The 19,813-nt window shown below is 43.2% G+C and overlaps 1 protein-coding gene across 9 annotated transcripts in view; it reads left to right on the forward strand.

Annotated features, from left to right (window-relative positions):
* The window catches only part of TMC5 (transmembrane channel like 5), a 79,194-nt gene that overhangs the window by 58,497 nt on the left and 884 nt on the right, over positions 1-19,813 (forward strand). For all 9 annotated transcript variants that reach the window (XM_070779727.1, XM_070779732.1, XM_070779730.1 and 6 more), the window contains 8 exons: positions 297-394; positions 1,809-1,904; positions 3,787-3,862; positions 4,043-4,176; positions 9,472-9,645; positions 12,091-12,169; positions 18,114-18,218; positions 19,405-19,447. In XM_070779727.1, coding sequence (XP_070635828.1) covers positions 297-394; positions 1,809-1,904; positions 3,787-3,862; positions 4,043-4,176; positions 9,472-9,645; positions 12,091-12,169; positions 18,114-18,218; positions 19,405-19,447 — 805 coding nt within the window. The remainder of the gene's footprint in view (positions 1-296; positions 395-1,808; positions 1,905-3,786; positions 3,863-4,042; positions 4,177-9,471; positions 9,646-12,090; positions 12,170-18,113; positions 18,219-19,404; positions 19,448-19,813) is intronic.

The raw sequence follows: 19,813 nt of genomic DNA on the forward strand, positions 1-19,813 counted from the left end.
ATCCAGAAGGCATAGGACAAAGTGTTAAAGGGGAGAGGTAGTGAGACAGGAAAGTCTGGGTACATGAGGAGGGCAAGCCTTAATGGAGGAAGAAGGCGCACAGAAAGAGAATAAACACTCAGAAATAAACTCAGCCTAGAGATGCATTTCTGATGAGGGTGGGTCTGCTTTTCTGGGCACTCCAAGGCTCGATCAAACTAAGCTGCCAACTCCATTCTTATGAGACCAGGGGGGCAGCAACAGATGGCAACAGCCTCCTCCCGCATCCCAACCTCTCATTTGCCTTTGCTTTCCAGTGTTGGGAAACCCTCATTGGCCAAGAAATCTACCGGCTCCTGCTGATGGATTTTGTGTTCTCTTTAGCTGATTCCTTGCTGGGGGAGTTCCTGAGAAGGTAAATATTTGTCTGTCTTGAGTAATTAGTACCTGCTGCTGTAACTGAAGCCATAGCATTGGCTGAGCAGGAAGTATGGGTCCCTTCTGTACTCTAAGTGTACATTGTCCTAAGTCTGCCTATTGTCCTTAGGAATATTGTTTTCTTCTGAAGTAACTGAAATTTCACCTTGACAGTTCTGTTGTCAAAGTTCATTTAATTCAAGTGGCCCTTTATAATCTCCTGAGAAAGAAAGTTCTATAAATGAAACACAGAAACGGAGTCGTTTGAAATCGTATCCACCATAGATCATTTTAATCTTCTAGTGTATGTATATTCTTCCGGATTTTCTGTGCATGTCCTGCTCTGTGTGTGTGTGCATGTTTGCGTGCTAAGTTGCAAAACTGCTGTGGAGTTGGTACAGTGAGAATACCTTGTCATCTTTCCATGTTTGTACCTATAGATTTATCTCATTGTTTTCATTGAATTTAATTAATAAATTAATTTTTAATTTAGACCCCAAGTGTGCAGGATTGGGGCAATATCATCATTGGCCCATGTATGGTCCTCTTTTATTTATTTACTCATGTATTTTATAATAATATTATGAGCATCTCATTCCTAATAGACATTTACTTATTTCACAAGCTGCCTTAGTAATAAGATGGCATGACGTAATGCTGATTCCTTCCTCAGTGGGTTGAATGCCAAATTTCCTCACTCAGTCTACCCTAACTCACTTTTAGTTCAGTCTCTGTCCAGAGTCTGGACATAAAGGTGAGAAAGTTTTGTTGTTATTTTTTTGTCTTTTATAGCAGTTTTTTTTTTTTTTTTTGGCAATTCTTCTGTATGAAAAAAAAATCAAAATGGTCTCAACTTTCTTCAGAATAAATGGGGACCTAGGTTTCCTCCTTGTGGATTTAGAAAACAGAAACACCATTAACTCAATAGCTGTAACTGGAAGCTGAGAATTTTTCAGTTTATTTGGGTTCAGAGGTGCTGAGTTTAAATATAGATTTAAACTATATTAAAATAAAGGTTTAAAAGAAAGATTTAAAAGCAAAAAGTGGTATAAAGAAGATAATAGGGTAATTTAAATAATCTCATTTAAATAATACCTATTTTAGTAAACCTATTAATAATTAGTTATCTGTTTAAGTAGTAGGTGGGATAATTTAAATAATGTTCTCTAGAAATTTTTGAACCACTTTAGCAGTATCTCCATTTGAATCCTTTGTGTTAATTCCATTTTCCCTTGATTCCCTCAATTATTTCTTCTAAAACATGCTCATACTTGGAACTTTTCGAAAACTTGCAAGGGTAATCATAACTTTATTCCAAACTGGTGAAAGCTTGTTCTCCTTTGTTGATTGTGGGGAATCTTTTGAAGGAGGGAGTTCATGGTTTGTGTACTAACCTCATCATATTTTCACAGAATCATTGGGATGCGGCTTATCACAAGTCTTGGCTTACAGGAGTTTGATATTGCCAGAAATGTGTTAGAACTCATCTATGCACAAACTCTGGTGTGGTAAGTTTTGAAATTCTTGGTTTGCTCAGTGGTTCCCACCTGACTGTGAACTTGGAGTTTTGGTGGCAATGCCCAGAACCTGTTGTTTTTCAAAGCTGCACAGATGATACCAAATTCAGCCAGTCTGAGGACCATGCATTCATGTCCCAGAGTGTTCTCTTCCTTTATGAGGACTTCAGCCAAGAATTGACACAGAGCAGGGACCCCAACCTGAAGGGCAACCTGGATAAACTTGGATTGTGGGGTTGGCTCTTCTACTCATTGAGGTCACTGAACTCTGAACCTCAGTCTCCTCATCTGTCAAATGCACATAGTAAGAGCTGCCTTCGACTTAGTGGATGATTAAGTCAGGTGATATAAGAAATCTGCTCTTCAATCTCAAATAGGCCATACAACTGTAAAGCACCTTATTTCCCAACTCTTTAAAGTTGCCCTGGGTGATTTGGCTATATGCAAATAACTCAGTAATGTCAATGAATTTATTTTTGGGGATGGTGAAGACTTTTTCTTTATGTAGCTTAGGTGGTACGTTTGCTTACTGCCAAGACGCCACTGGCAACTGGACAGTTTACAAAGTCCTTTTACCCAATGAACAGGATGCCACTGGGCAAGTTATATATAAACTCTCGCTAAACCTTCATTTTCTAATCTGCTAATGGGGGAAATAGTAGCACCTACTTTATAGACTTTTGGTGAGGATTAAATGAGAAAATGCATGCATTAAATGCTTGGCGAGTAACTGACTCAGAAAGGTTTATTATATGACTGTTGTCATCCTTTTAAGGGCTCTTTTTTAAAATTTGTAGTACAAAACACATAACCTAAAATTTACCATCTTAACCAGCCTTCCTGTTTTGTTTGGCTTGTCTATCACTGGACTGTTTTTGACTTTATATTCTCTTTTATGTTGTTTGCTTTTTATAAACTTAAATACATTTAAATGAGTCTTTATCATCATCAATGGAAAATCATGTCATTTGACTTGAAATTCCAAGTCATTTGAAAAATAAAATCAAACCCATCATAAAAAGTAAAACTCTAGCTAGATGCTGCTATCAAGGCTCTCAATCTAAAGACTACCTGTTTTTTTTTGTTTTTTTTTTAAGGAGGTTGGCAAGTGTTAGGATTTAAAGACACCAGCACCCAAGCTGATATTTTCTTCCTTTGGCCTCAGCATTGGGGAGAATTAAAGAGCGAGGGCCCTTCTCCTTTGTAACAATGCAGTTTAATGCTTGTCCTGGCAGGACGTCAGGCCTTCTCGAATGCCAGATGAGTAGGCGGAGTTCACGTCCCGCATTTGGGACACCTGGGCGAGGCCTGCCCGAAGGCCATCTGGTGGTTTAACTAATTGCCAAGTGGGTAACGTTCTCTGCAGAATCTCTTTCCTAGAACTGTGGATTCTGGATATGGTGGGGATTTGCCGGGTTTGCCATATTGGAAGCAGTCCCCCTCTGTATGAGTTTTCTAGCGCTTTGATAATAAAGTACCACAGGTACTTTAAATGGTGGCTATTTATTAAATAATAAACCGCACGAATTTATTTTCTCACAATTCCGGAGGCTTGAAATCCCAGATCAAGGTGTTGGCAGGGTTGACTTCGCCTGAGGCTCCAACCTTGGCCTGTAGATGGCGCCTTCACCCTGGACCCTCACATGTCCTCTTCCCTCTGTGTGTCAGTTAGGGCCCACAGGAGGTGAGTGACCTCATTTTACCTTAATTGTCTCTTTCAAGGCCCTATCTCCAAACACATTCTGAGGTATTGGGGTTACGACTTCAACAAATGAGTTTGGAGGGACACAGTGCAGCCTGTAACACCCTCTCCCTTCCCCCCACACCCGTCGTTAACCCATTCCCTGCACCTTCCCTCCCCACTCTCTCATAGGATTGGAACCTTCTTCTGTCCTCTGCTGCCCTTTATCCAAATGATTACTCTTTTCATCATGTTCTACGTCAAAAATGTGAGTCAGTCTGAAGTTAGAACCAATTGGCTTTGCAGTCCCATATGACCCAGTGGTGGTTGAAATTGGGTGAGGGGGTGGTGGTGCTGGGAAGGGTATCAGGCAACTGGTGTCTAGCTGGAGTCCCCTTGGCCTGCTCCTCTGGCCGCACAAGAGAGGTGACTGCATCTCTTTCTTCAGATCAGCCTGATGATGAATTTCCAGCCTCCGAGCAAAGCATGGCGGGCCTCGCAGATGATGACTTTCTTCATCTTTCTGCTTTTCTTCCCATCCTTCACTGGGGTCCTGTGCACCCTGGCCATCACCATCTGGAGGTAGGAGATGGCAGCCTTGGAGGAGCGGGTGTTTTAAAATGTAGGTTTTTATCATTCTTCAGATATAGTGAGACCAACAGATCAGAAGGCCACTGCCACTGAAAAAATAATTGGTCAAGAAGCAACAGTTAGAACCAGACATGGAACAATGAACTGGTTCAAAATTGGGAAAGGAGTCCATCAAGGCTGTATATTGTTACCTTGTTTGTTTAACTTATATGCAGAGTACATCATGTGAAATGCTGGACTGGATGAATCACAAGCTGGAATCTTAGCCATCTTATTTAAAAGTGTATAGTTCAGTAGAGTTAAATATATTTACATTGTTTAGCTACAGATTTCTGGAACTTCTTCATCTTATGAAATTGAAAGTCTATACTTGCCGAACTCTGTAATTTTCCCTCTCCCCTCCTCTGTCCTCCCAGCACTTTCTACTTTGTTTCAATGATTTGGACTACTTTAGATATGTCAGTGCAGAGTACATCATGAGAAACGCTGGGCTGGATGAAGCACAAGCTGGAATCAAGATTGCCAGGAGAAATATCAATAACTTCAGATAGGCAGATGACACCACCCTTATGGCAGAAAGAGAAGAACTAAAGAGCCGAAAGAGGAGAGTGAAAAAGTTGGCTTAAAACTCAGCATTCAGAAAACTAAGATCATGGCATCTGGTCCCATCACTTCATGGCAAATAGATGGGGAAACAATGGAAACAGTGACAGATTTTATTTTCTGGGCTCCAAAATCACTGCAGTTGGTAACTGCAGCCATGAATTAGAAGATAGTTGCTCCTGGAAAGAAAAGCTATGACCAACCTAGACAGCAAATTAAAAAGCAGAGATATTACATTGTGACAAAAGTCCATGTAGTCAAAGCTATGATTTTTCCAGTAGTCATCTATGGATGTGGGAGTTGGACCATAAAGAATGCTGAACACTGAGGAACTGATGATTTTGAACTGTGTTCCTGGAGAAGACTCTTGAGAGTCCCTTGGACAGCCTCTCTCTTTCTGCCATTAGGGTGGTGTCATCTGCATACCAAGTCCCCTTGGTAGCCAACAGATGCTATGATCTAGGGATTAATACATCCCAGTTTGGTCACCACCTGACAGGTGCCCAGTCTTGACTGGCACAGCCCCCTCACTTCCTCCAGGTCATGCAGGTTCCCAGCTGGGGAGAATCCAGGTCTCCACACAGAGAACAGAACGTCCTCTAATGAACTGAAAGGTCCGTCTGGTCAGGCTTCTTCTTACCCCTCCAACCTCACTTTCACTTTCTTGATGAGAGCTATAACCAACCTCAGTTCAGTCCAGTTCAGTCGCTCAGTCGTGTCCAACTCTTTGTGACCCCACGGACTGCAGCACATGAGGCTTCCCTGTCCATCACCAACTTTCAGAGCTTGCTCAAACTCATGTCCATCAGGTCGGTGATGCCATCCAACCATCCTCTGTCATCCCTTTCTCCTCCTGCCTTCAATCTTTCCCAGCATCGAGGTCTTTACCAATGAGTCAGTTCTTCCCATCAGGTGGCCAAAGTATTGGAGTTTCAGCTTCAACTTCAGTCCTTCCAATGAATATTCAGGACTGATTTCCTTTAGGATTGACTGGTTTGATCTCCTTGCTGTCCAAGGGACTCTCAAGAGTCTTCTCCAACACCACAGTTCAAAAGCATCAATTTTTCAGTACTCAGCTTTCTTTATAGTCCAGTTCTTACATTCATACGTGACTACTGGAAAACCCATAGCTTTGACTAGATGGACCTTTGTTGGTAAAGTAATGTCTCTGCTTTTTATTATGCTGTCTGGTTTTGTCATAGCTTTTCTTCCAAAGAGCAAGCGTCTTTTAATTTCACGGCTGCAGTCATCATCTGCAGTGATTATGGAGCCCCCCCCCCCAAAAAAAAATAAAGTCTCTCACTGTTTCCATTGTTTAGACAGCAAACAATGAGTCCCTTGGACTGGAAGGAGATCCAACCAGTCAATCCTAAAGGAAATCAGTCCTGAATATTCATTGGACGGACTGATGCTGGAGCTGAATCTCCAATACTTTGGCCACCTGATGCGAAGAACTGATTCATTGGTAAAGACCTTGATGCTGGGAAAGATTGAAGGCAGGAGGAGAAGGGGACGACAGAGGATGTGATGGTTGGATGGCATTACCGACCTGATGGATATGAGTATGAGCAAGCTCTGGGAGTTGGTGAAGGACAGGGAAGCCTGGTGTGCTGCAGTCCATGGGGTTGCAAAAAGTTAGACATGACTGAGCGACCAAACTGACTGACTGCACAGCAAAGAGTCAAACCAGTCAATCCTAAAGGAAATCAACTCTGAATATTCATTGGAAGGACTGATGCTTAAGCAGAAGCTCCAATATTTTGGCCACCTGATGTGAAGAGCCGACTCATTGGAAAAGACCCTGATGCTGAGAAAGATTTAAGGCAGGAGGAGAAAGGGATGACAGAGGATGAGATGGTTGGATGGCATCACCGACTCAATGGACATGAGTTTGAGCAAACTCCAGGAGATAATGAAGGACAGGGAAGCCTGGCGTGCTGCAGTCCATGGGGTTGCAAGGAATCGGATGTGGCCGAGCCACTGAACAACAGCAACAATAAATACAGATCCCAAAGGAGGGGACCTGTCCCACCATGGGGGCCACGTGGGGAGGAGGCACCGGCATCTGTCAGAGGCAGAGAGAGAGAGTAGTAAATGTGGGCAGAAGTCTTTACTGTGGTTTCAGTGGGAGGAGAAGGCAAGGCAGGGTCAGCAGGCTTAGGAGGGGCAAATGTGAATAATCTCATTGGGCTCTGGGGTGTAGGGGCCATCTGGGGTAGTCTGGTACCTGGCACTGGTGGTGGGGGCAGAGGAACAATGGCCCAGAGTGTGAAAGCTTGAGAGAGGAGGTGGGGTGGGATGTGGGGTGGGTGTTGGTTTGCATATGAAAGACGTGCTTTGTAGGCTAGCCCTGGGAAAGGCAGTCTCTCTAGCATCAGTAAGGCCCCAGATGTTACAGATCAGAATAAAAAGACATGCTTCATTCAGTGTTTAGCCCAAGTTCCCTTGGTAACCAACAGATGCTATCACCAAGGGAGGAATACATCCGAGTTTGGTCACCACCTGTCAGGTGCCCCATCTTGACTGGCACAGGCCCCTCACTTCCTCCAGGTCCTGCACGTTCCCAGCTGGGGAGAAGCCTGGTCTCCGCACAGAGAACAGAACTTCCTCTAATGAACTGAAAGGCCCCATCTGGTCAGGCTCCCTTTCACCCCTGCAACCTCACTTCCCATGGCTCCATCCTTCCCCAGTCTCTCAGTCTGTTCAGGGTCATCTGTTTGAAGTGCTCTCCCTGCTCTCTTTGCTTGACCTCTCCTCTCTCAGCTCAAAAGTCGTGTTGAAGATCTGCCCTTCGTGACCATCCCCATCTTCTGTGCATTCCCTTCTCCTCCCTTTCTCTCTCAGGGTGGTTTCCTTTCTTCATTTCCTAGTTCACGCCAGAAATGCCTTTGAATCTTTGTTTAGTTGTACCCTCACTGCTTGACCATCTTTCCCATTAGAACCTGGGAGGCAGGTATCATGTCTGTCCTGTTTACTGTGGGCTCGCCAGGGCTTAGTATCTAGCACAGTCCCCACTACTGATCTCGAGGAGACAGCAGTGAGTGGTGGCTTGAAGCAGGATCGTAGTTCCCTGCCCAGGAATTGAACCTGGGTAGCCTGGGTGAAAAGCAGGAATCTTAGCTGCTAGACCAGGAAGGGCTAGAAGCTAGAAGAAAAATTTCCCTGGCTCTTACCATGCTTGAAAGCAAGAGTGTTTTAAGGAGGCAAAAACTGTAAAACTACAGTTTTTTTCCCCTACAAAAAAAAAAACTGTACAAAGTTTATTATTAGAGATGCAGTACAGTAAGTGGGTGAGCACACAGAGAAACAATTTTTTTTAATTTAAGACAAAGGCAAGACAGAGATACACACATGGAGAGAAAGGGTGTGAGCTTCCTCCAGTAAAGAGGATAAATCATTTATCTAGGGCATTTTTTCTGGGTCTTTGTTTACCTTTGGCCAATATCTTGTTTTTCCACAAAATACCTGCCCTGGAAACTTTCTCCAACATGCATGCTCACCTTTTAGCCAAGATGGATTCTAGCACAGAGGTGTGTGGGAGGCTTGGCATCACCTATTATAGGGTGGTGCCCCCTCCTTTTTAACCCCAAGGAGCCTTCTACAGATGTGTAGTTGGGGAGGTCTTCTTGACCTCAAGAATGAGAAAATGTGGTCTCTTTATCTTTTATCTGGGCAAGACTCAGCTCCTCTCTCCCTCTGCCATTGCGGGTGTGCTGTCACTTCAGTCGTGTCCGACTCTTTTGGGATCCCACGGACTGTAGCCCGCCAGGCTTCTCTGTCCATGGGGATTCTCCAGGTGAGAGTACTGGAGTTGGGTTGCCATTTTCTTTTCCAGCCCTTACCATTACTGTTCTCTCAAGTGTCCACTGGAGACAAAGTCCAGCTATTTACCCTGTTCCTGTGGTTATTTCTACCTGGATGTGTAAACAGAAGGCTGAGTGTAAATGTCTCACCTGGAGCCCATCTATGTCTTGCCTCGAGAAATATAAACAGGAGGCTAGTTGTAAATGTCTGGTCTGGAGCCCATCTATCTCCTGCCTCAGTTACAAGTTCAGTGGGCCTTTGTCAAATGAATGAGCAAATGAATGAGCAAATGAATGCACAAGGAAGTTGACTTTTTAGAATACTTGCAGAACTGGAACTTGGCAGCTTCAGGGCAGGCTCCTCAGTTGCAAGATGTTCTCAGTTGTCTCACCGCGTTGGCTCTTTTCTCTCTTCCTATTCAGTTCTTGGTGCCTTCTAGTTTCTGCTTGTTCACAACTGACTTCATGTGGCCATTATTACAGCTCTAGCTTCCCTAGATTACAGCCTCCCCTCTTTGTATTTCCTAGTTCAAGTTCCTAAGGAAGAGAGTCCTATCGCCCCAGTTCATTTCTTTGTGCCAGGACACAGCTAAGGTCACAACCTGGTCTTTGGATTGGATCAAGTTGGATCCAAGTTGGATTAGATCAGTTGGATCAAGTGATCCTGCTGTCCAAAAGCTGGTCCTCAGAATACAGGTCATGAGTACAAAACACACCAGCTGGGCCTGTGAGTGAAAGGGTTTCCTTTGGAAGGGGATATGGATGGAGCAGGCAAGGATCACTGGTTCCAGGTTAAGAGCCCAGAAAGGACTGGGCTAGTCTAGAAAAACTATACCTGAGTCTGGCGCTAGAGATGTTTCCCTGTCCCTTGTTTTATCAGATTGAAACCTTCAGCTGACTGTGGTCCGTTTCGAGGTCTGTCCTTCTTCATTGAGTCCATCTACAGGTGGATCAACACCCTGAATCAAACGCCCAGCTACCTGTGGGTTGTTTGGATCTACAAGAACCTCATCGGGAGCGTGCACTTCTTCTTCATCCTCACCCTCATTGTCTTGTAAGTGGGGTTCTTCGGAAGACTAGAGGGGGAAATACCAACTCAACTCAGCATGCGGGCGGCTAGGCTTGGGAGGGGCGGGTGTTCGGTGGGAAGGCGAAGACTGCAGCACGGCTCAGTGTTCTGCGTCATCCCAACTCTGCTCTTGAATTTTTCTAGGAGTTATTTAATATCTTGTCCTTTTTGGGGGGTCTGTTTATGAATAAAGGAACACCTGCTCTGCTCCCTCTTAAGATTTAACATGAAAACAAAAAGAAAAAAACTGGGTGTGAGAATGCTTAGGGAAATTACTATGTGATTCTTTTTGAGGTTGTGACTATCTTAAAGTGGATTGGGCATTATTGATATATGGGTTAGTGTACTTTCATTTTCAAACTTTAAAATGATTTCTAACTTCTTATGAAAAAGCGGAAGATCTGCCAAGACTGGACTCCTTTTCCTGCAGGAACAGTAGGTCTGCTGACGGCTGCTCCTCTTTAGACCGAGAAGGCAATGGCACCCCACTCCAGTACTCTTGCCTGGAAAATCCCATGGACGGAGGAGCCTGGTAGGCTGCAGTCCATGGGCTCGCTAAGAGTCGGACACGACTAAGCGACTTCACTTTCACTTCTCACTTTCATGCATTGGAGAAGGAAATGGCAACCCACTCCAGTGTTCTTGCCTGGAGAATCCCAGGGACGGGGGAGCCTGGTGGGCTGCCGTCTATGGGGTCGCACAGAGTTGGACACGACTGAAGTGACTTAGCAGCAGCAGCAGCTCCTCTTTAGAAGCCAAATTCTGATGGCTGAGCTTGTCCGTCCTCACACAGAGACACAACTCAACAGCACAGCCTAGTGGAGCCAGCTGATGCCAATTGTTGAGTGACCCCTGGATTTTACAGGTGGAAGTGCTAAGACTTGCAGAGACAGGGATAGTTCCCATGCTGTAGAGTCTATTTATTGTAGAGGAGGCTGGAATCTGGGTCTCCTAGCTCTTGGTCATGCTCTCCCTCCCAACACTGGTTTGCCTTTGGCCTCCTTACTTAAAACCGGAAGTTCTTCTGTCTTGCTCTTCCAAACTTCTAATTCCCTGGGGAGCTTGTGAGAAATGCAAACTCTCAGCCCTACCCTGACCTATTGCATCTGCTTTTTAACAAAATCCCAGTAAGTCTATATCACACGGAAGTTTGAATAGCACTGTCCATATTCCCAAACTCTGGCTACACATTAGAAGCATATACACTGAAAAAATACTGCTCGGGAGTTCCCTGGTAGCCTAGTGGTAGGGATTTTGGGTTTTCACTGCTGTGCCCAGGTTCAGTCCCAGCTCTGAGAACTGAAATCCCACAAGCCAAGAGGCCAAAAAATAAATAAATAAAATAAGTTAAAAATACTGTTAAGGACTTCCCTGGTGGTCCAATGGTTGGGAATCTGCCTGCTAATTCAGGAGACACAGCTTTGATCCCTGGTCTGGGAAGATTCCAAATGCCTTGGGGCAACTAAGCCTGTGTACCACAACTACTGAGATTCGTACTCTGCAACAAGAGAAGCCGTTGCAATGAGAAGCTTGTGCACCGCAACTAGAGAGAAAGCCTTGTGCCGCAACCAAGACCTAACGCAGCCAAAAATAAATAAATGTGTTGTTGTTTGTTGTTTGGTCCCTAAGTTGTGTCTGACTCTTTTGTGACCCAGGGGACGGTAGCCCATGAGGCTTCTCCGTCCATGGGATTTCCCAGGCAAGAATACTGGAGTGGGTTGCAATTTCCTTCCCCAGGCGATTGTCTGGATCCAGGGATTGAACCAGGTCTCCTGCTTGACCAGCAGATTCTTTACCACTGAGCCACCAGGGAAGCCCCCAAATAAATAAATAATAATAAAAATACTGTTAAATGTTTTCAGCACAGAAAAAGAAATAATAATCATGTGACATGAGGGAGTGTTAGCTAACACCATGATAGTAATCATATTGCAATATATAAAGGTGTCAAATCAACACCTTAAGCGTACTCAATGTTGTATATCAATTCTATCTCAATTTAAAAAATTAAAGTAAAACTAGATTGGGGTAAAATTTGCATAACTATATGAAGTAACTAAAACTCATTGAATTACACTCAAAATGAGTACATTTTGTAGTATGTCAACCATGCCTCAACAAAGCTATAAAAAGAAGAAAAGATACTGATGCCTGCCCTCGTGCTCAAAAAAGCTCAATTAATTGATCTGAGGAGGGGCCACGGCAGGAGTCTTTTCTCCACTTCTCAGGTGATTTATGTGTAGAATCCTGAGGACTATTGCTATAATGAAGTTAACCTCTAAGTCACCCAGATACAACTTTGCAGGAACACTGGCTGGGCCAACATCCATCTGTACGCAAATATACGCATTCCTATGTACCCAATTGAAATTAGGAGCCTGCAAAGCATTGGAGAGAGCGTCTGCCATTCTTTCTTTTCTTCTCTTCCAGAATCATCACTTACCTTTACTGGCAGATCACAGAGGGAAGGAAGATTATGATAAGACTACTCCATGAACAGATCATTAATGTAAGTCCCATTGGACCCCTTTTTTACCCTCCCCACCTTTAACATTCTGTAATGAAAATTTTCAAACATCATCCAATCTAGAGTATAGTAGAATGAACCTTCCCACCACCCAGCCCTGACCACCATCAACATTTGTGCACTCTTATGTCCTCTACACTGTCCCTTTGCTGTAAATCTCTGGGTTATTTTCAAGCAAATCCTGGCCTTTATATCATTTTATCTATAGACTCTTTCATATTCTTTTAAAAAACATAACCACAGTACCAATCATCACACCTAAAAAAATTAATAATACCTTACTATCATCTTATAGTCAGTCAAAGGCCAGATTTCCCCAGCTGTCCAGTTAATGTCTTTTTACAGCAGGATTACTCAAGTAAAAAATCTGGAAAAGTGTCACATGTTGCATTTGGTTGATGTGTCTTTACCGTTTCTTTCAATCTCTAACTGTTCACACCTCCTTCTTCTCTTGCCACTTATTGTTGAAGAAACCAGGTCATTTGTCCTGCAGTAGTTCCCTCATTCTGGATATATCTGAGTTTCAACTCTGCAGTGGTGTTTAATAGGTTTTTTTTTTTTTATTTCCTGTAAATGAATGGTGAAATTCAAAGACCTGATTAAGTCCAGATTAAATTTTTTAGCCAGAATAATTCTGGCTTTAAGTCAATATTTCTCATGGGATTATCTCATAACATAAAATGTCTGATCGTCTTCTTTTTTGTATCTTAAGAACAATCAGTGGGTCCATGCTTGGTCAGCTAACCTATCCATCATAAAGCTTCCCAGCAGTCTTTCAGCTAATGGATTTAGCAGCCTTTGATGAGTATAGTCCATAGGGTTGCAAAGAGTCAGACACGACTGAAGTGACTCAGCATGCCCACATGCCTTTTTATTCATTGTCCATTTATTTCATTAGGGATTGCAAAATAGTGGTACTCTAATTCTAGAATTTATTCTGCATTTATTAGCTGGAATTCTTCTATAAAAGAAGAATTTTTACTCATCAACTGTTAGAGCACCTTCAAATACCTTCAGGAGAGGAAAGATGAGGTTAAATACATGACTCCCTTTATTTACCTGTTTTCCAAATGATGATTCAGTCCTCCAGTGTATTTGTTTGCTAGGGCTGCAAAGCAAGTACCATAAATGTGGCAGCTTAAAACAACAGAGATGTATTGCTTCACAGTTCTGGAGGCCGGAAGTCCAAAGCCAAGTTGTCAGCAGGGTTGCTTCCTTCCGAAGCTCAGAGCAAGAGTCTCCTCCCTACCTCTCTCATTTTTTCTGGTGGCTGCTGACTAACCTTTGCGTTTCTTGGCATAACTTCATAACTCCCATCTCTGCCTTCATCTTCACAGGGTCTCTTTCTCTCTTTGTCTGTTTCTCCTTCTCGCCTAAGAACTTCTCACTGAATTTAAGGTTCATCCTCATCCACGATGATCTCATTTAAAAAAAAAAAAAAAAAAACTTTAATTTAATTACATCTGCAAAGACTCTATTTCCAATAAAACTATATTCACAGGTGGTGGGGTTTGAATAAGAATAACTTAAACATATCTTTTAAAAGGAAGACACTATTCAACTCACTAAACCTAGAACCTCCAAATATGGCCAATGAGAAGTTATTATGAATTAATAGATTTAAGTATGTGTTGGCATCTTTCAATTGTAACCATTTGTTTATGCTTAAAATAGTCTCATCCTTTGCTAGAAGAAATCCTTTTGAATTAGCTCCTCAGTTCTTTTGACATGATCCCAGGAGTCTTGGGTTGCTTCCTTGTTCTCTGGAAAGATAAGATGGTCTGGACTCATCTTGTTCATTTCCTGTCCCAGAATAGAAATTAGGCATTTCTTCAAGGAGTCCTGATCAAATGGTATTTAGAGATCAAAGTCTGGACACGGAGAGATGGTCATTGCTACTGGGCTAGTTCCCTTTTCTTCTAAATACCAATGTAACTGTGAGCACTTATGTCTGAAAATATGAGGAAGAAGCAGGACACTATAGGAGTCTATCTGCTTGAATCTTTGGGGCTTCAGATTACTTGAGTTGGCACATTTCATGTTGTAAAGAAAGAGTATTGGTTAGTTGTTGATGTTGGCCAGTCGCTAAGTTGTGTCCCACTCCTGGCAACCCCATGAACTGCAGCATACTAGGCTTCCCTGTCTTTCACTATCTCCTGAAGTTTGCTCAAATTCTTGTCTATTGACTCACTGATGCTATCTAACCATCTCATCCTCTGCTGCTCTCTTCTCCTTTTGTCTTCAATCTTTCCCAGCATCAGGGTCTTTTCCAATGAGTTGGCTCTTCATATCAGGTGGCCAAAGTATTGGAGCTTAAACTTCAGCATCAGTCCTTCCAATGAATATTCAGGGTTGATTTTCCTTTAGGACTGGCTGGTTTGCAAGAAGACTTGTGGTCCAAGGGACTCTCAAGGGTCTTCTCCAACACCACAATTTGAAAGCATCAATTCTTAGGGGCTCAGCCTTCTTCATGGTCCAACTCTCACATCCATACATGACTAGTGGAAAAACCATGGCTTTGACTGTATGGACCTTTGTTGGCAAAATGATGTATCTGCTCTTTAATATGCTGTCTAAGTTTGTCATGGGGCTTCTCAGGTGGCTCTAGTGGTAAAGAACCTGCCTGCCAATACAGGAGAGACATAAGAGATTGAGGTTTGATCCCTGGGTCAGGAAGATCCCCTGGAGGAGGGCATGGAAACCCACTCCAGTGATCTTGCCTGGAGAATCCCATGGACAGAGGAGCCTGGTGGGATATGGTTCATGGATCACAGAGTCAGTCACAACTGAGCCTGCACACATGCTAGATTTGTCGTTCCTTTCCTCCCAAGAAGCAAGCGTCTTTTAATTTCATGGATGCACCCAACATCCACGGTCATTTTGGAGCCCAAGAAAATGAAATCTGTCACTGTTTCAACTTTTTCACCTTCTATTTGCCATGAAGTGATGGGAACCAGATGCCATGATCTTAGTATTTTTGATGGGTTAGTTAGCTAAGCTCTTTCCCACCTATCCCCAGAAGCATTACCCATAGTTTTCTGATGCAACATTGAATGTTTGGGGCAAGTCTTATGATGATTTCAATGTGGGAGGGATTTGATGTTAAAGCTTTCTGTTGTAAGAGTAGTGTCAGGTAAACTCAGGAGTTACTGGGATGACATCATTTCAGGAAGGCACCATAGACATCATGCAGATCTGCCTGCCTGGGAGTCTTGCCCGGAATGTGGACCACAAAGATGGGGTTGCTGTCTCTAAAAGAACTCAAAGAGACTGGGAATAGGCTCAGGAACAGTCCTTTCAAAACTCCTGGTTCCTTGTTAAAATTGCAAATTCTTATTACCCTTCCTTCCTCCAAGCAATAGAGGCAACAGATAACATTTTGTTGAGCACTGATTGATGCCTGGCATTGTGCTAAGTGATGAACAAAGATTCTTATTTAATTTTTACTACTCACTTTATAGCACATTCATTTCTTTAACCTCTATTTTTAAATTAAGGAAATGGATGCTTATAGAGTGAAGCAACCTTCCCAAAGTCACAGGGCTAGTAATAGTGGGATTTGAATCAGGCAGCTCCTAAGTTTATGCTCTCAGCTACAGTGCAACTTTGCCTCCTGAGTCAAAATTCTGTTGGGCAAAGCCTATGAGTTTGTAGTCTTGCAATCTCTCCAGGTAATTCTAATTCACACTTGAGTAAGAAAACAGTTGCTACAGACCAGAGATTTTCAAACAAGTTGGCCACATCCAAGACAGCTGGGGAACTTGTTAAAAGTACCAATTACCATGGACAGCTCTTTCTTACAGAAGAATTCAATTACTAAATATAGAAAGAATCAGGGAAATAGAAGGCCATTATAAACCAAATATCACAGTAATAATTGTTGCAAGCAAGATCCACGGGTGGATGCTAAAATGAGTGGGTGAAAGTTTAGGAAGAAACAAGGGCATGGAAAATGGGATTGACCTAGACTGGACAGACCATGAGGTGAGTGCTAGCTCATCTCAGCACTCTCTTATCTGTAATAGACTCATAGGAAAGTGATTCCCCTCCCTGGGGAAGGCATACCCCATTCCTTTGTTCTCTTTCCCAATTCAGGAATTATTTGTCAGGGTCTACTTCGTTAACACAGATAACTTAAAAAATTTTTTTAATATATTTATTTATTTTTGGCTGTGCTGGGTCTTCACTGATGTGTGGGATTTTCTCTAGTTGCCCGGAGCAGGGGCTACCCTCTTGCTGCTGTGTACGGGCTTCTCATTGCGGTGGGTTCTCTTTTTGTGACTCCCAGTGAAAGGCTGTTGCTGAACCATGAAAGATGCCAGGATTCTTGGCCTCTGGAGGAGAATTCAATCTGGGGCCAGAGATGAGGCTTTATCACTCAGACCTTTTGTGTAATAAAGTTTTATTCAAGTATAAAAGGGATAGAGAAAGCTTCTGACATAGACATCAGAAGGGGGCAGAAAGAGTGCCCCCTCGCTAATGTTAGCAATGGAGTTATATATATTTTTAATTACTTATTACAGTGAATCAAAAGAATGGAGGTTGTAAAGACCTTACTAGCTGCTGCTGCTGCTGCTGCTAAGTTGCTTCAGTTGTGTCCGACTCTGTGCGACCCCATAGACGGCAGCCCACGAGGCTCCCCCATCCCTGGGATTCTCCAGGCGAGAACACTGGAGTGGGTTGCCATTTCCTTCTCCAATGCATGAAAGTGAAAAGTGAAAGTGAAGACGCTCAGTCGTATCCAAATCTGGTCCCACTCCCATAATTGACATTTTAAGAAAACAGGATTAGCAAGGTTTTTTCCAGAGACCATCCTCAAGCAGGATACATTATTGTTATATAATCCTAAGGAATGTGGAGGAAAAAAAGTTTGTCCTTTCTTCCTCCTTGAGAATTCCAGACCCCTCTCTCCTTGGGGACCGCTGGACTTCTTATCAACCTGCCTAGGAACTGACTCTCTCACCAGGCTCTAGAGCACAGGCGCAATAGTTGTGGTGCATGGGCCTAGTTGCTCCATGGCACGTGGGATATTCCCGGGTCGAGGATCGAACCTGCGTTTGCTGCATTGGCAGGTGGATTCTTTATCACTGAGCCACCAGGGATGCCCTAACACAGATAACTTTGACAAATAAAATATATTTGATATTCTTCACTGCAGAGCTATAAGCTTTGACATTCTCAGTGGAAGGACAGGGCAGACCCAGGCAATGCTGGGTGCCCAGAGAGTGCTCCAGGGCAAAGGGCATGCCAAGAGGAGGGATACTATAAACCGTTTGTCCTGGGCCGTCTGACAATGGTGTGTAGGTTGCTTCTCGCGGCAGACTAGAGAAAGCTACTACTCAGCCTGCTAGGATAATTGCTTTAGAGGAGAATATTACAGTTTAGGAAGGCTATGGGGGTTAATTTGGTTTTGCTGTGAGATATTTCTTTTCTCTCATCAATAGTAAACATGGCAGCAGTCTCCAGCCTCCACAGGGTCCAGGACCCTGTGCTGTGTGCTGTGCTTAGATGCTCAGTCATGTCTGACTCTTTGTGACCCCATGGACTGTAGCCCGCCAGGCTCCCCTGTCCATGTGGCTTCTCTAGGCAAGAATCCTGGAGTGGGTTGCCGTGTCCTCCTCCAGGGGATCTTCCCAACCTAGGGATCGAACCCAGGTCTCCCACATTGCAGGTGGATTCTTTACCGTTTGAGCCACCGGGGAAGCCCAAGAACACTGGAGTGGGTAGCCTATCCCTGCTCCAGGGAATCTTCCCAAGATTGAACTGGGGTCTCCTGCACTGCAGGCAGATTCTTTACCAGCTGAGCTCCCAGGGAAGCCCGTCCAGGACCCTACCTGCCTAAAAATCAACATTTCCACCATTTGCTTCTCAACCCCACACCATCATCCATTCTCCATATTTTTGTTTTTGTTTTCCTTCTTGGCAGGAGGGCAAAGACAAAATGTTCCTGATAGATAAGTTGATCAAGCTGCAAGGTATGGAAAAGAGAGCAAACCCCACCTTATTTACGCTGGAAAGAAGAGATTTGGAGGTGAGGCTGCAGGCTGCCTTGGGATCCCTGTGACACGGATGTGCCCTCCTGTGAAAAGTGCATCAGGAGCTAGAATCACATCTGGGCCCTTCACTTTCTGTGTTTTAACATTTCTTTACTTTTATTTAAAAATACAGTATGCATTCACCATATTCTATGCCTGGCCATGTTCTAGGTAATGTAATATCATGGTAATATCGTGGCAACACAGTAAGGCCCTTCCCTCCTGGAGCTTGCATACATCTTCCTATTACCCAGCCATACAGAAGTGTCCCACTGGGATGAAAAATGCCTTGAAACTTCACCCCACTAGGTTAATGCTTCAGTGTATAGTCTTCCAGATCTTTCCCCCAGGCATCTGCATGCATCCATACATCTACTAACATTCTTGTTTATTTATTTATTACAAAAATGGGCTATATTTTATACATAACTTCCCCTCTCCCTGCTTAATACTGTATCTCAAACATTCTTTCAGTTTGTACATACTTGGACATTTGGGTTGCTCCCAGTTTTTTTTTTTTAATACTAAAGACAACGTGTAATGAAACTTTTTTGTTATAGTTTTTGTACGTGAGTGTTTTATCTGCCTCAGGCATATGCATGATAATGTTAATAGATATTGCCATATCATGCTCTTAAAAAGGTTTCGCAAATTTTATTCTTACCAAAAGGGTTTGAGAGATCCCTAGAACCCTGCTCTAGTACCAAAGCCTGCACTGACTTCACTGGTATCCTAGAAAATGTGGATAAACAGTAAACCCATGTTAATTCAAATGCTACTACTTTTGGAAGTTATGATCTTGTCCAAAGAGACTGCCAGGTTGTTTATTGTCTGTGCAAATTAATACCACCAGCACAATACGGGTAAGGGACTTAGAGGCCCAGCTCAAAATTCTATCACCGCAGGGACCATGAATATACCTTTGCAGCCACAGGTCCTAATATATTACCCAGTGTGTTGTAAATGTTCAGTAAATATCTGTGAAATGAAAGATTAAATGAATGGAATCACTGTCCATAGAAAATAGAACATGTTTGATATTTTTGTGACTGAATCTTGACCTTAATCTGTCACCTCTTAATTTTAAAATGGTGGGGCTCGCAAGTCTTATCACCTATGCAGCAGGATCTGAGGTCAACACAATTTTCTAGTGATGAGATTTCTTGTTTTCTTCTTTTTTAGCAATGGGGCCCTCAGCGTGTCAGGCAACATGATGCTCCTCGAGGTGAGTACCTGACTGGCACTGATGAAGGTCTGATTCATCCAGATGATAGATCCCAAGACAGAGGGTCAAAACTACTTCTAGATTAAGTCATCCAGTTGTAAGAACTGACCCAAACTGGCTTCAGCAAAAACTTGAGAATACTTCTTGCCTTAGGCATAGCCAGAAGCACGGACTCACAGGATGTCACAAGACCTGGTTTCCTTCTGTTCAGTTCTCCATGTTATTTCCTTTCTCAAATGATCTCTTGATATTACAAGACAACTTTATTAGCTTCTTGTATCTTTGCAGATTCAAGTCTAGTGGTCAGGAGACCCAGAATTCTCTTTATGTTTCATTTGATCTGAATGGGTGATATACTCATCCATG

The sequence above is a fragment of the Bos indicus genome, chromosome 25 (assembly GCF_029378745.1).
Source record: "Bos indicus isolate NIAB-ARS_2022 breed Sahiwal x Tharparkar chromosome 25, NIAB-ARS_B.indTharparkar_mat_pri_1.0, whole genome shotgun sequence".
NCBI lineage: Eukaryota > Metazoa > Chordata > Mammalia > Artiodactyla > Bovidae > Bos > Bos indicus.